At 40.3% G+C, this 15,020-nt stretch overlaps 1 protein-coding gene across 1 annotated transcript; it reads left to right on the top strand.

Moving 5' to 3' along the window:
• Positions 1–2,261: 2,261 nt before the first annotated feature.
• On the top strand, positions 2,262–3,380 carry LOC126987082 (uncharacterized). The gene is made up of 2 exons (XM_050843749.1): positions 2,262–2,604; positions 3,150–3,380. Exons 1-2 carry the CDS (start codon positions 2,284–2,286, stop codon positions 3,378–3,380), a joined length of 552 nt encoding a protein of 183 aa, XP_050699706.1. The 5' UTR covers positions 2,262–2,283.
• Positions 3,381–15,020: the final 11,640 nt, after the last annotated feature.

Here is a 15,020-nt window from a genome sequence, read left to right as displayed (position 1 = left end):
CACGCTTGATGAAATGCTTTGTAAACAAACTGAGACGGTAAACACTGACGGACGACATTCCTATAAGGTGGCGTGATCTATCTGTCATGTTTTTTTCCATTGACAATTGTATGCCTAATTCGTGGTGATATTAAATAATAACAATAACAATAATACATTGATATCCTACTATAACACTCTTTCAAAAGGAGGGTATCAGGTTACCTCTCCTCCCGAAATTGACCTTTCTTTAGACCACCTCTTTTGATCCTTTTTTGGGAGCAGCGAGAAGAGGGTTTTTATTATTATTGTATTTTTTTTTTGTGTGTGTGTGCCCTTGAGCTGTTTCCTTTGTTGTAAAAATGAAAAAAATATATATATATATATATATATATATATATATATATATATATATATATATATATATATATATATATATATATATATATATATATATATATATATAATAATAACTTTTATAAGATGATGTGTGTAGCCTATCATCCCAAGGAGTTATCCCTACACTGAACGATAACGTTTCATAGAATCTTCGTCCATTGTTCTTCCACACTCAAGGAGTATACTTTTATCATACGAGTTAAAATCATGTTCAAGTATTCACGTTGATTATTGATTTTATGTTACGGTTTGATTAAAAGAGTTGGACATTATAGTAATATAAGTAGCGGAAAGATCAGCCATTGGTAGTTGCCAGAAAGCAAAGTCAAATTAATGACATGATAATTGTTTTAGCATTAAATGGATATTTTCACCCCAACAAAGTACTGTTACCTTCTTTTATTTATAAACAAGTGTTTTTATTAGGTATTTTACAAATTTATTGCTTGTGAATCAAATTAAATACGAAAACTCTTTAGTGCCTGTGAACGAAAGTTACTGACTGAAATCTGTGTCTTCACTTATGCCCGCGACTGTACCTTCCCCGGTGTCGGGGTGGAAATGGGCTTTTCTCTATCTCTGGTGCTGGGGTTGAAGGCATTTTCCCCGGGGCATGATGTATTTGGCTTCCTAAAGGAGGCTGGCGTCCTTAACCTCCTGTAGGTTTTATTGACTTTCTATCGTTGTTTTTATCTTTTATTTTATTTTTAACTGGTTTCAATAGCTCAATTAGTGCATATTTTTTAGGTGGTTTTATATAGTTTTATTAGTGTTTTTTTTCGATTTTATTGTTTTAGAGTATAATAGATCTGTATTAAATTCGGCGCCATATGATCCAGCAGTTGTGGCGCCAAGATGAACGCTCCAATAATCAATCAATCAATCCGCCCTCGTATGGAGTATGCATCTCACGTGTGGGGGGGTTCCACTCACACAGCTCTTCTGGACAGAGTGGAGTCTTATAATGCTGGGCTCACACTGCCACGATTTGGGTTCCGGACTGCTCCCGACCGCCCCGTATCGCCAATCGGGGCTGTCCGTTGCCAAAAAAACGCCAGTCTTTCGTTAATCGTATTGATCTTTTGTCTCGAGCCCGGCTCGCGCGGACCAGTCGGGCGGAGATGGCGGGGCCGGGCAGTCCTATCCTACCGCCAGACTGTTTTGAAATGTTCAAAATGGTCTGCCGCAGCCGGGACAACCGTCATTGGTCCGGGCGAGATGGGCATACCGGCCGACTAGTCGGGAATCAACGGACTGATCGGGGCACCATGCGGGCGTTGCGGCCGGTGTCGACCGATGAGCACGACACGTCAGCCCGAGATGGCGTGACGCATGAAGAGGGAAGCACGGTCGTTCGCGCCAAAAGTTCGAGCGGAGCGTCCCCCGGGGCCGGCCCTACAGATACGACGCGTCGGTTGACAGTCGTCCCAGTCAGCCTACACCTCCGCGCCGCTACCAACACCCCTCTCCCTTCGTCAGCGCCACCCGTAGCCCTTGCCTACACCATGTCAACCATACTGAGGGTCAAGAAAGTGATAAAAAAGAAGAGGGTCCCATCAGGTAAGCTGCCGCCCCCTACACCCCTTGCACCCACCCAAGACAACCCTGCAGCAGTTCCCTCTTCGTCAGGAGAGGCCCCCAGCATGGCGTCTGAGACCAGCTCGTTGCCCTCCGAGACCCCAAAGGAACCGTCCGAGGTCGTCATACCGCTGGACGAGGACACTGCCTATGACACCGAATCGGTAGTGGGCAGCAGCGGATACGAGGAGACCGAGGAGGATATAGAGGTGGACGAAGAGGTGGTTGTGGGCGAACCAAGAGCCTTGCCAAGGAAGAGGCCGTCCAGGGAGGAGGGCAAGAGGAAGAGGAAGGGCGCGTGTTGTACTCCCGGCGGCAACAGAGAGGATGTTGGGGGAATGGCTCGAGGATGAGGCAGACTTCATATATGACAAGGGCAGGAAGGATCATGCAGACAGGGACAAGGTGTTCCGGGCCTTCTCAGATAAAGCGAAGTCCCTTGACACTCCCATCACTGGCCCCCAGCTAAAGCAGTGGTTCGACTCTATTCGTAGCCGTTTTGGGCGCCTGTCCAACCTGGAGCAGAAGAGTGGGCAGGGCGCCGCCAAGGAGCTGACGGAGAGGGAGAGGTGGATTGTGGCTAATTTCCAGTTCCTGCGGCCACATATCATTCGGCAGCGGCGTACCACTACCATTGGCCTTTCTCAGGTATGTAGAAAAATATTGTGTGATAACATAATAATAAATTGTGCGTGTACACACCCATCAATGATTTGACTACCAACAACATTACAATACCAGTGATTATACCAACAATACCATTCATAAAATATAGTGATAATGAAACAATGTGGATTGTATATCTATCAATATATCTTTATTGATGATACTGATTAAGGAGTGTGTACACATTAATATATTTCGTAAATATAGTCATTGGAACGTGATATACATGCTGAAAAGGTGATAATATTTGATAATATAGTCTCTGTTGTGCATAAAGTACTCCACAAGGCATCACATTATTTACATAACATGGTTACATCTTGTGCATTCTTTACAATTCTTAAACCTGTTAACACAATGTTATTTTTTAGGCCAATACCATCTACATTTCAATGCATAACAACATTATAATATATACACCTAGGACACCATTGTTTGCATATAACAAACTGCATGTACACCTTGGATAACATTGTGAAATTGGAATATGCAAAAGCCTATTTTTACTATTTTCCATGTCGTTTCAGTCCACTCCTGCGGTGCCTTCGAGCACCCCTGCGAGGTCCACTGAGGTGTCTGTGGCTGGGTCTTCAAGCACTTCTAACCCCACCCCGGGAGCCCCTCCTGACGAAGTGGTACCCGCGTTAGACCGCCCACGTCCCACTGCAGCGAGGGCGAAACAGGAGAGTAGGGACAGCATCCTGGAACAGGTAGGAAAAAGGTTAATGATACAAATTTTATTCCCTTGGCATAACTGACTTATAGAAATAATGGAAATTATTGTGTGTGTGTGTGTGTGTGTGTGTGTGTCTAATGAAAACTGTCATCCCTAGATCGTAGACCAGAACACCCAGTTCAGGTCCCTGCTCGAGGGCGCCGTGGCACCCAGTGGCGACCCCAGCCTCCTCTACTGGCGCGGGGTTCTGCAGGAGGTGGCCAGGGACTGTGCCGAGGTGAGGAGTGACCTCCGCAGCGGCCTTCTGTCGGAGATTGGTGCCCTGGTCAACAGGTGGAGGGTGTTCTCTAAAAAAGTGGACACCGAACCTCCCCCATCCTTCTACGTTGAGATGAAGGCCACCCTCGAGATCCCGACCATCCAACCTCAGCCACAGCAACCTACACGGCCCGTTCTCCCCATCCAGGGCCCTCACATTCCCCTTATTGCAGAGCCGGGGGCATCTCAGCAGCCGCTGCAGTACCTGCAGGTCAGACCCCAGCTTGGCTCCACGCCCCTCAACCCCAACTTGTCTCTCAGCAACAGCATCCTCCTGGACAGCTTCCCGCTCTCCTTTGAGCCGGGAACCCCAGCACCAAGCAACGGCGACCTCAACACCCAAAAGTAATAATTTGCAATATGTGGATGTGATATTTACGTGCACTATATGGACAATTATTTTTATATATTTTCAATATGTGGATGTGATGTTTACGTGCACTGTATGGAATATTATTTTTATATTTTTATACAAATATATACTTGTATGAGGAAACTTTGTCTGGAGTTATTCCCCTAATCTAAGTTTTAAATAGATAGATAAGAAAAAATAGACGTAAAAGTAAGTAATAAAATAAATGGTATAAACCCTTAAAGGAAAGACATTACTAAGAAAATATTTCTATGAAAAACATTGAACCAATAATATGAAGGTAAAAATAATATACCAAAAATAATAATATAATAAGGAAGTACTTGAATGTTAAAAACATAAAAATATTGCAATGGTAAAGAATACAAGTACTATGATGGAATGGAATCAAAAGATACATAGCTACATACGAAAATGTTACAACACATCAAAAAGAAACTCATGAAATAATATAGTGGAGTATAATAAGTTAATGAATGGAAGAAGTCTATGAATACAAAACAAAAAATGAAATTACCAAGTATGAATTAAAGCAAAGGCAGGAAAGCAAAATTAATATAAAAAGGGTTCAATAATATTATAAGGTTCTTAATTATTATAATATACATTGAAATATATACTCATATAGGCAGAAAAACAAGAGAGGGTGAAAACATTTTTGTTACCTATATCTTGTCGTCTTGCCATGGAACGGCCCCCTGGGATGAGCTGAAGTACTCCTGCAGAAGTGCCCTCTGATTCTTGGCTGCACGGGTTGCGGTGTTCCCCATCAGGCCTTGTAGTTGTTGTCCCAAGGGTGGGTCGTTCCGCCAGGTCCCCTGTTGGATGTCGTGGGTCTCAGGGTCTTCGACGTCCCCTTCTATGGCCGAGGTCCTCAGCATGTTGTGTAGGGTGCACGTTGCCAACACCACAGCCTCGACACGTGAAGGTTGCAGAGTTATTGCTGTGTGGAGGACCCGGAACCGGTTGGCCATTATCCCAAAGGCATTCTCAACTGTGCGGCGAGCCCTTGTGAGCCTGTAGTTGTAGACTCTCTCCTTCTTGTTCAGTCCACGGCATGGGTAGGGCTTCATAATGTATGGCCGCAGTTTGAAATCATCATCTGCCACAAAGAAGTATCCAACAGGTGTTGCAGTGGCAGGTGCATTGGGGAGTATTTCGGGGGGCGGGAGGTTGGCTTGGTTCCTCTCCAGCATTTGGCGTAGTTGTGTCCGGGCCCATATCCCACCATCCGACTCTGCTCCAACGGCCCCCACATCAATATAGAGGAACCTGTAGTTGGCATCCACTAACCCAAGTAACACCATGGAGTAGTACTTTTTGTAGTTGAAGAAATGGGAACCTCCGAGGTCTGGGTTGGTGATCCGTATGTGCTTCCCGTCTATGGCTCCTATAACGTGGGGGAAATTCCACCTGTCAGAGAAGTCCTTCGCCACGGCCCTCCATCCTTCTTCAGTGTCAGGTACACGCAAAAACTCATCGGCAAATGCCCCCACAATGGCATGGCAGGTGTCAGGAACAATGTTGCAAATGGTGTTGTTGGCGACACGGAACGAGTACTACAGGGACTTGTATGAGTCACCAGTGGCCAGATATCGTAGGGTGATTGCAACACGGGTGCCAGGGTCAATAGGCTTCCTAAAGTTGGTTGTTTTCTTCTCTATCCTTGGGGTGACACATTCCACTATCTTGTTGAACATCTTCCGGTCCATTCTCAAGAAGTTACGGTACAGTTCTGGGTTCTCATTGTAGAGTTAGTCCATCAGAGTGTCGTAGTGCCCATACTGCATCCGCCGCTGTAGGTATGGCCACATCCATGCCCTTCTCCTTCTCCTTGGCTTCTTTGGTGGCATAACGAGGTTCACTGCCAGTGCCGCCATTGTAGTCATTTGCATGCCACACAGTGCCAGTAGAATGGTCTGTTGTCTGGTTAGGTTGGTCATTGGTGGAATGTTATCACCCATGCTGCAGGTGAGGTTGAGGAAGCCTGTCACGTGGTGATGTTGCCGTGGCGAAGGTGTGTGTTATGCCTCCTGCAAAAGGTAGGCATATATAATTATGTCCTGCCAGAACCTGGAAGACACGCACGACAAGCCGCAGGTCAAGTCAGCCCGAGTGGCCGAGACCGCACGCTCAGTCAGTCCGTGCGGCCGGTCCCGCACGTTCAGTCAGCGGTGTCGTCCGGTACGGCGGTGGTGGGCGGGGCCTAATTGTGTCAAGTCTTTGTATACCGGCCGCCAGGGGCGACTTCACTTCTGGGTCGGCCCGTCACCGCCCCGCATCAACGGAGTGGTGCGGCTCTGACGGCCCGTCTCGGCAGACAGGTCGTATGGGGCTGGGGAATATGCCGAAAACGCTATAGTCAGGCCGCATGGGCAAGACTAGGCTCCCGATTGCTGGTCTGGCCGGTCGGGAGCAGTCCGGAACCCAAATCGTGGCAGTGTGAGCCCAGCATTATGCTCTTCGTCTCATCAGCTCTCCTCCTCATATTGATAGTCTTCTACCTCCTAAATTCCACCGCCATGTTGCCTCTCTATCTTCTATCGATATTTCCACGCTGACTGCTCTTCTGAACTTGCTAACTGCATGTATCCCCCCCCCTCCCCCGGCCCCGCTCCACACGACTTTCTATTGATGCTCATCCATATACTGTCGACATCCCTTGCAAGAGTTAACCAGCATCTCCACTCTTTCATCCCCTTCACTGGTAAACTCAGGAACAGTCTTGATTCGTCTGTATTTTCTCCTGCCTATGACTCGACCTCTTTAAAGAAGAGTGTATCAAGACACCTCTCCATCCGAAATTGACCTCTCTTTTGGCCACTTCTATTTATCGCTATATGAGACTAACAGCTAGCGAACTTTCTTTTATTACATTCTATTTGTTGCCCTAGAGTGGTTATATGTGCTGTAGAAAGAAATGATAATAATTGGCTGTGCTAGGCTAAAATACTATTAATTAATGGTAAGAGACAGGACATTGAACATTAATAAGTTGCTTGTGCTAGGAATAAATACTGCTAATTGATGATAAACAACAAGACATTGAGCATTAATAAGTTGGTTCTACTAGGCTTAAATACTACTAATTGATGAGAAAAGACGGGACATTAAATGTTAATAAGTTGGTTGTGCTAGGCCTTAATAATATTAATAGGTGATAAGAGACAGGACATTTAACATTAATAAGTCGGTCGTGCTAGGCTTATATACTACTAATTGGTGATAAAAGACAGGACATTGAAGATTAATTAATTGGTTGTGCTAGACCTAAATACAACAAACTAATGAGAAAAGACAGGAGATTGAACATTAATAAGTCGGTCGTGCTAGGCCTATATACTACTAATTGGTGATAAAAGACAGGACATTGAAGATTAATTTATTGGTTGTGCTAGACCTAAATACAGCAACCTAATGAGAAAAGACAGGAGATTGAACATTAATAAGTCGGTTTTGCTACATCTAAAAACAACATATTGATAATTAAAGACAGGACATTGAACATTATTAATAAGTTGGTTGTGCTAGGCCTAAATACTTCTAATTAATGCTAAAGACAGGATACTGAACATTATTAATAAGTTGGCTGTGCTGATCCTAAATACTTTGATTCACAATAAAATACAGGAACAGTGAACATTAATAAGTCGGTTATGCTAGGCCTAAGTACTACAAATGGATGATTAAAGGCAGGACATTGAACATGAATGTTTGTTATGCTAGGCTACTAACTGCTGATAAAAGACAGGACATTTAACATTAATAAGTTAGTTGTGCTAGGCCTAAATACCATTGATTAATGATAAAAGACAGGACATTGACTATTATTAATTTCGTTGTGCTGGGTTACAAACTAACGATAATTCAGAGGACAATGAATATTAATAAGTTGTTTGCGCTATGGCTAAATACTACTATTTGATGATAAGAGACAGGACATTCAACATTAATAAGTTGGTTCTTCTAGGTCTAAATACTACTATTTGATGAAAAAAGACAGGATTTTAAACAATAATAAGTTGGTTCTGCTAGGCCAGATTACTACTAATTGACGACAGGAGACAGTACATTGAAAATTGATAAGTCGGTTGTGCTAGGCTACTAAATGATTATAAAATACTGGACATTGAACATTAATAAGTTGGTTGTGCTAGGCCTGTATACTAGTAATTGGTGATAAAAGACAGGACATTTAACATTGATAAGGTGGTTGTGCTAGGCCTAAATAATACTAATATATGATAAAAGACCGGACATTAAACATTACTAAGTTGCTTGTGCAAGGCTACTCATTGGTGATGGAATACAGGACACTGAACATTAGTAAGTTGGTTGTGCTAGCCCTAAATATTACTAATTGATGATAAAAACAGAACAAAGAGCTTGTGCTAGGCTACTAACTGATGATAAACTACAGGACATTGCATAATAATAAGTTGTTTGTGCTAGGCTTAAATACTACTAATTGATTTATATAAAAAAAGGACATTGAACATTATCAAGTTGATTTTCCTATATTTAAATACTACCAATTAATGATAAAAGACAGGACATTGAACATTACCAAGTTCGTTGTGCTAGAACTAAATACTATTAATTGATGAAAAAAGAGAGAATTTTGAACATTAATAATTTGGTTGTGCTATGCTATTAACTGATGATAAAAGATAGGGCATTGAACACTAATAAGTTGGTTGTCCTGGGCCTATAATACTAATTGATGATAAAAGATAGGACATTGTACATTAATTGGGTAGGCGGTGGCCGAAATGGTAGCGTACTGGGCCCACATTCACCGCGTGATGGACGACGCGGGTTCGAATCCCCACGCTACCACTCGGATTTTTCAGTCACCGCCGAGTGGCTTAAAACTACCCACATACTGTCCTGAAGACCACCCATCAACCCGGACTCTAGAGGAAGCCGTCCAAGCGAATCAAGAACGAGTTCCGGGGGGCAGCATGAGCCAATGCAAGATGGCGCCACTATAAACACTCGCCTGCGCCAGAACGGGCTGGGTCAACCATCAGGCCCCACCTGGAAGAAGCCTTGGGCCGACCATTAGACCCCACCGGGAAGATGCCTACCGACGCAATAGGCAACAACGTAAAAAAAAAAAAATAATAAATAAATAAATAAATAATTAATAAGTTCGATGTGCTGGGCTACTAAGTGATGATAAAAGGCAGGACACTGAACGTTAAGCAGTTGGGTGTGCTAATCCCAAATACTACTAATTGATAATAAAAGACAGGACACTGAGCATTAATCAGTTGGTTATGCTAAGCCTATATGTTACACATTGATGGTAAAAGATGGACATTGCACATTTATAATTTTGTTGTGTTAGGCCTGCATATTACTAATTGATGATAAAAGACCGGACATTGAACACTAATAAGTTGGTTGTGCTGGGCCTAAAATAATAATTGATGATGAAAGATAGGACATTGTAGAGTCGCGCTGCGAAGTGTTGAGACAGTTTGCAATAACTTTAGTTCAAATAATACATAATATTATTCGAAGGGAAGGGATGTTTAGGAGTGATTTTGTTAAAGATACACAAAATATGCTACTGAGAAAGGAAATAAATTCAATAGAGTGGAAGTTTTTACCTTATAACGATATATTAAGCAGCTCTGCCGAAACATTTTGATACAGTTTTCGTTCAAGAAATTAAAATAGTCAAATGAGTTCTATGTTTAGACTAAGTATATATATATATATATATATATATATATATATATATATATATATATATATATATATATATATATATATATATATATATATATATATATATATATAACTGCGCAAATATATTCCTCCTTCTTTCAGTGTAGTGATAAACCCTATATTATATAATAATAGGAAAAATAATTAGCTGCACTTCATTTGATAAAATGCGAAATAAATACTACATAATAAACTCGCATTTGATGATGACGTCATCGGGAACGACATTCATGCATGACGTGTGTGTGTCAAATCAGCGAGATTCTGAAGAGATAAAAAATCAAGTGTCTATATTTTTAATTAACGATAAAATCCAAAGAGAAGTATCGACAAGTGGCCAGACATATAATTAAAAGTTGCACGAAATCATCGAAACACACGACAGACGACGCGATAATAAAAATAATAGCCTATTGTATGGGTAGAGACGATGCCTGATCGGCGCTGCACTGCTAGCCTATCACTTTCTTCCATTCACCACTGTCGAGTCAATTATATATATCTGATCAAAATAATATTATTTATAACTTGTAGGTATAAATAGTGAAGTGACCTCTACTCCGCCCCGGCGATTCTGCAAATGAATGTGGCTACATAGACTTTCATTCCAATACGTTTCTCTTCGCCACATTCACATAGAGTACACTGTTAATTTTCATTGCATTTAATGGAATCACTGATATTTATTAGGTGTGTGCAAAACTAGACTTCAAATTAAGTAGTTTTATAAAAGTCGGTAGCGAATGTTTCACCGAGGGTAGTTGCCAGACGTCGCCAGCCGTGTCCAAAAGATTATGAAAATTGTGTCAACACTTCGTAGCGCGACTGTACATTAATAAGTTCGATGTGCTGGGCTACTTAGTGGTGATAAAAGGCAGGACATTGAACGTTAAGCAGTTGGGTGTGCTAATACCAAATACTACTAATTGATAATAAAAGACAGGACACTGAACATTAATCAGTTGGTTATGCTAGGCTTAAATACTACTAATTGCTGATGAAATACGGGACATTGAGCAATAATAAGTTGGTTGTGCTAGGCCTAAATAATATTAACTGATGATGAAAGACGGGACATTGAACATTAATAAGTTTGTTGTGTAAGGCTTCTAATTGATGATAAAAGCCAGGCTATTGAACATGGATAATTTGGTTTTGACTAGGCTTAAATAATACTAACTGATGATAAAAGATTGAACATCACTAAGTCGGTTGTTCTCGGCCTAAAGTCTACTAAGTGATGATAAAAAAGCAAGACATTGAACATTATCATGTTGGTTGTGCTAGGCCTAAATACTACTGATTGATGTAAAAGATAGGACATTGAACATAATAAATTGGCTTTGCTAGGCCTAAATACTACTAAATGATTTAAAAAGTCAGGACATTAAACATTAATGAATTAGTTGTTCTAGGCCTAAACACTACTTACTGATGAACATTGAACATTAATATGTTGGTTGTTTTAGACCAGGGGTTCCCAACCTTTTTGTTCCTCTGTAACCTTTGGGCATTATTATATGTTTCCATGTACCCTTAACAATTTAGGATAAAAAACGATGAAATTATAATATTTTGATGTTATTCTATAATGAAATATGTATGTGTAGACTGATGATATAATTTAAATAACAGTTTTGCTTACTAAAATGAGGAAATAAAAAAAAGCTCAGCATTGGGCAATTTGAATGCAGATTTCTACACCATGTATTGTACAGGAGTAGTTATTCTCCCCGACCCAATGTAACCCTTGAAAAGTGCAAATGTACCACTGGGGCTATATGTACCCCAGGTTGGGAACCCCTGTTCTAGGCCTAAATACTACTACTTGACTAAAAAAAGACAGGAAATTGATCAATAATAAATTGGTTGTGCTAGACCTAAATACTACTAATTGGTGTTAAAGACATTGCACTGATCATTCATAAGTTGGTTGTGCTAGGCCTAAATACTACTAACTGATGATAAAAGATAGAACATAGAATACTATTAAGATGATTGTGCTAGACGTAAATACTACTAATTAATGATAAAATACAGGACTTTGAACATTAATAAGTTGGTTGTATTAGGTTTAAACACTACTAATTGATGATGAAAGACAGGACATTGAACACTAATAAGTTGGCTGTGCTAGGCCTAAATACTAATAGCTGATGATAAAAGAAAGGACATTGAACATTAATAAGTTGGTTCTGCTTGGCATAAATAATACTAACAGATGTTAAAAGACATGCCTTGGAACATTAATAAGTTGGTTGGGCTAGGCTACTAATTGATGATAAAGGACAAGACATTGAATATCAATAAGTTGGTTGTGCTAGTGCTAAAAACTACTAATTGATGATAATAGACAGGACATTGAACATTAATAGATTGATGTTGCCAGGCCTAAATTTATTAATAAGTTGTGCGCTAGGCTTCTAATTAATGATAAAAGACAAGACATTGAACATTAATAAATTGGTTGTGCTAGGCAATTAATTGATGATAAAACACTAAACATTAAACAGTAATAAGTTGGTTGTGCAAGGTCTAAATACTGCTAATTAATGATAAAAGGCAGGACATTGAACATTAATAAGTTGGTTGTGCTAGGCTATTAAATAATGGTATAAGACAGGTCATTGAACATTAATATGTTGGTTGTGCTTGCCCTAAATACTATTAATTAATGATAAAAAAGCAGGACATTGAACATTAATAAGTTGGCTGTGCTAGGCTATTAAATGATAGTATAAGACAGGTCATTGAACATTAATACGTTGGTTGTGCTTGGCCTTAATACTACTAACTGATGTCAAAGGACAGAAAATCGAACATTAATAAGTTGGGTGTGCTAAGCTAATAAGTGATGATAAGAAAACAGGATATTGAACATGAATAGGTTGGTTGTGCTTGGCATAAATACTACTAAAATAATTATGATAAAAAACAGGACATTGAACATTGATAAGTTGGTTGTGCTAGACCGAAATACCACTAATTGATGATACAAAAAAAAAATGGATTATTGAACATTAAAATGTCGGTTGTGCTATGCTATTAAATGATGATAAAAAACAGGACATTGAACATTAATATGTTGGTAGTTCTTGACCTAAATACTACAAACTGATAATCAAAAACAGGACATTGAACATTAATAAGTTGGTGCTAAGCCTAAATACTACATATTGATGATTAAAGACAGGTCATTGAATTTAAATGAGTTGGTTGCGCTAGGCTACTAATTGATGATAAAATACAAGATATTGAACATCAATAAGGTGGATTTGTTAGGCCTAAAACCTACTAACTGACGATAAAATAGAGGACATTGAACATTAAAAATGGGTGTTGCCAGGAGTAAATACTACTAATTGATGTTAAAAAAAACTTGACAACGAACAATACTCAGTTGCTTAAGCTAGGCTACTAATTAGTGATAAAATACAGGACATTAAATATTAATAAGTTCGTTGTGCCAGGTCTAAAAACTACTTATTGATGATAAAAGACAGGACATTGAACATTAATAAATTGGTTGTGCTAGGCCTAAATACTACTAACTGATGATAGAAGACAGGACAATAAGCATCAATAAGTTTGTTTTGCCAGTCCTTAATGACAGAACATTGAGTATTAATAAGATAGTTGTGCTAGGCCTCAATACTACTAATTAATGATAAATGAAAAGACATTGAACATTTATAAGTAGGTAGTGCTTTGCCTTTATACTACAAACTGATGATAAAGGACAGGACATTCGACATTAATGAGTTGGACATGAGAGGTGTAAATACTGCAGCCCTATAGCTTTACTTTCCTGTCTATCTAAAGCTTTTGAATCAATCCTTAACCGGAAGATTCAAAAGCACCTTTCCACTTCTAACCTTCTATCTGATTGCCAGTATGGGTTCCGCAAGGGGCGTATTACTGGTGATCTCTTTGCCTTCCTAACTGACTCTTGGTCATCCTCTCATAGCCGTTTCGGTGAAACCTTTGCTATTGCGCTGGGCATATCAAAAGCTTTTGATAGGGTCTGGCACAACTCTTTGCTTTCCAAACTACCCTCCTACGGTTTCTATCCTTCTCTTTGTACCCTTATCTCCGGTTTCCTTTCTGACCGTTCTATTTATGCTGTGGTGGACGGTCACTGCTCTTCCCCTAATCCTATTAACAGTGGTGTCCTACAGGGTTCTGTCCTATCTCCCACTCTCTTTCTGTTGTTCATTGATAATCTTCTTTCCAAAACGAACTGTCCTATCCATTCTTCCGCCGATGACTCCACTCTGCATTACTCAACTTCTTTTAATAGAAGACCCACTCCACAGGAAATTAATGATTCAAGGCTGGAGGCAATAGAACGCTTAGCCTCAAACGGTACTATTATTTCCGATTTAGGCAAGAGGAACCTGGTGTCCTTCAACGCCTCAAAAACACAGTTTCTCCACCTATCCACTTGACACAATCATCCAAACAATTATCCCCAAAGGCTCTTCGTCTCATCAACTCTCCTCCTTATACTGATAGTCTTCTACCTCTCAAATTCCGCCGCCATGTTGCCTCTCTTTCTATCTTCTATCGATATTTTCATGCTGACTGCTCCTCTGAACTTGCTAACGGCATGCCTCCCCCCCTCCCGCGGCCCCGCTGCACACGTCTTTCTACTCATGCTCATCCCTATACTGTCCAAACCCCTTATGCAAGAGTCAACCAGCATCTTCACTCTTTCATCCCTCACGCTGGTAAACTCTGGAACAATCTTCCTTCATCTGTATTTCCTCCTGCCTACGACTTGAACTCTTTCAAGAGGAGGGTATCAGGACACCTCTCCTCCCGAAAATGACCAATCTTTTTGGACACCCCTTTGATCTCTATTCAAGAGCAGTGAGTAGCGGGCTTTTTTTTTTTTACGCCCTTGAACTGTCTCCTTACCTGTAAAAAGAAAAAAAATAATGATAATAGAAAGAATATTGATCATCGATATGATGGTTGTGCTAGGACTAAATACTACTAATTGATGACAAAAGACAGGACATTAAACATTAATAAGTTGGTTGTGATAGGCCTAAATACTACTAATTGATGATACAAGACTGGACATTGAAGTTTGATTAAGTTGGCTAGGCTACTAATTAATGATGAAAGAAAGGACATTGAACATTAAGTTGGTTTCAATAGGCTACAAATCGATGATAATAGAAAGGCCATTGAGCATTAATAAGTCGGTTGTGCGATGCGCTACCAGTTGATGATAATACTGTTCAATGGCTCGTCTTTTAAGGTTGTTATATGCTTCTGGGATAA

The sequence above is a fragment of the Eriocheir sinensis genome, chromosome 6 (assembly GCF_024679095.1).
Source record: "Eriocheir sinensis breed Jianghai 21 chromosome 6, ASM2467909v1, whole genome shotgun sequence".
In the NCBI taxonomy this organism is placed as follows: Eukaryota; Metazoa; Arthropoda; class Malacostraca; order Decapoda; family Varunidae; genus Eriocheir; species Eriocheir sinensis.
Note: the sequence above shows the minus strand (reverse complement) of the source record. Positions and strands in the feature narration are given on the sequence as shown.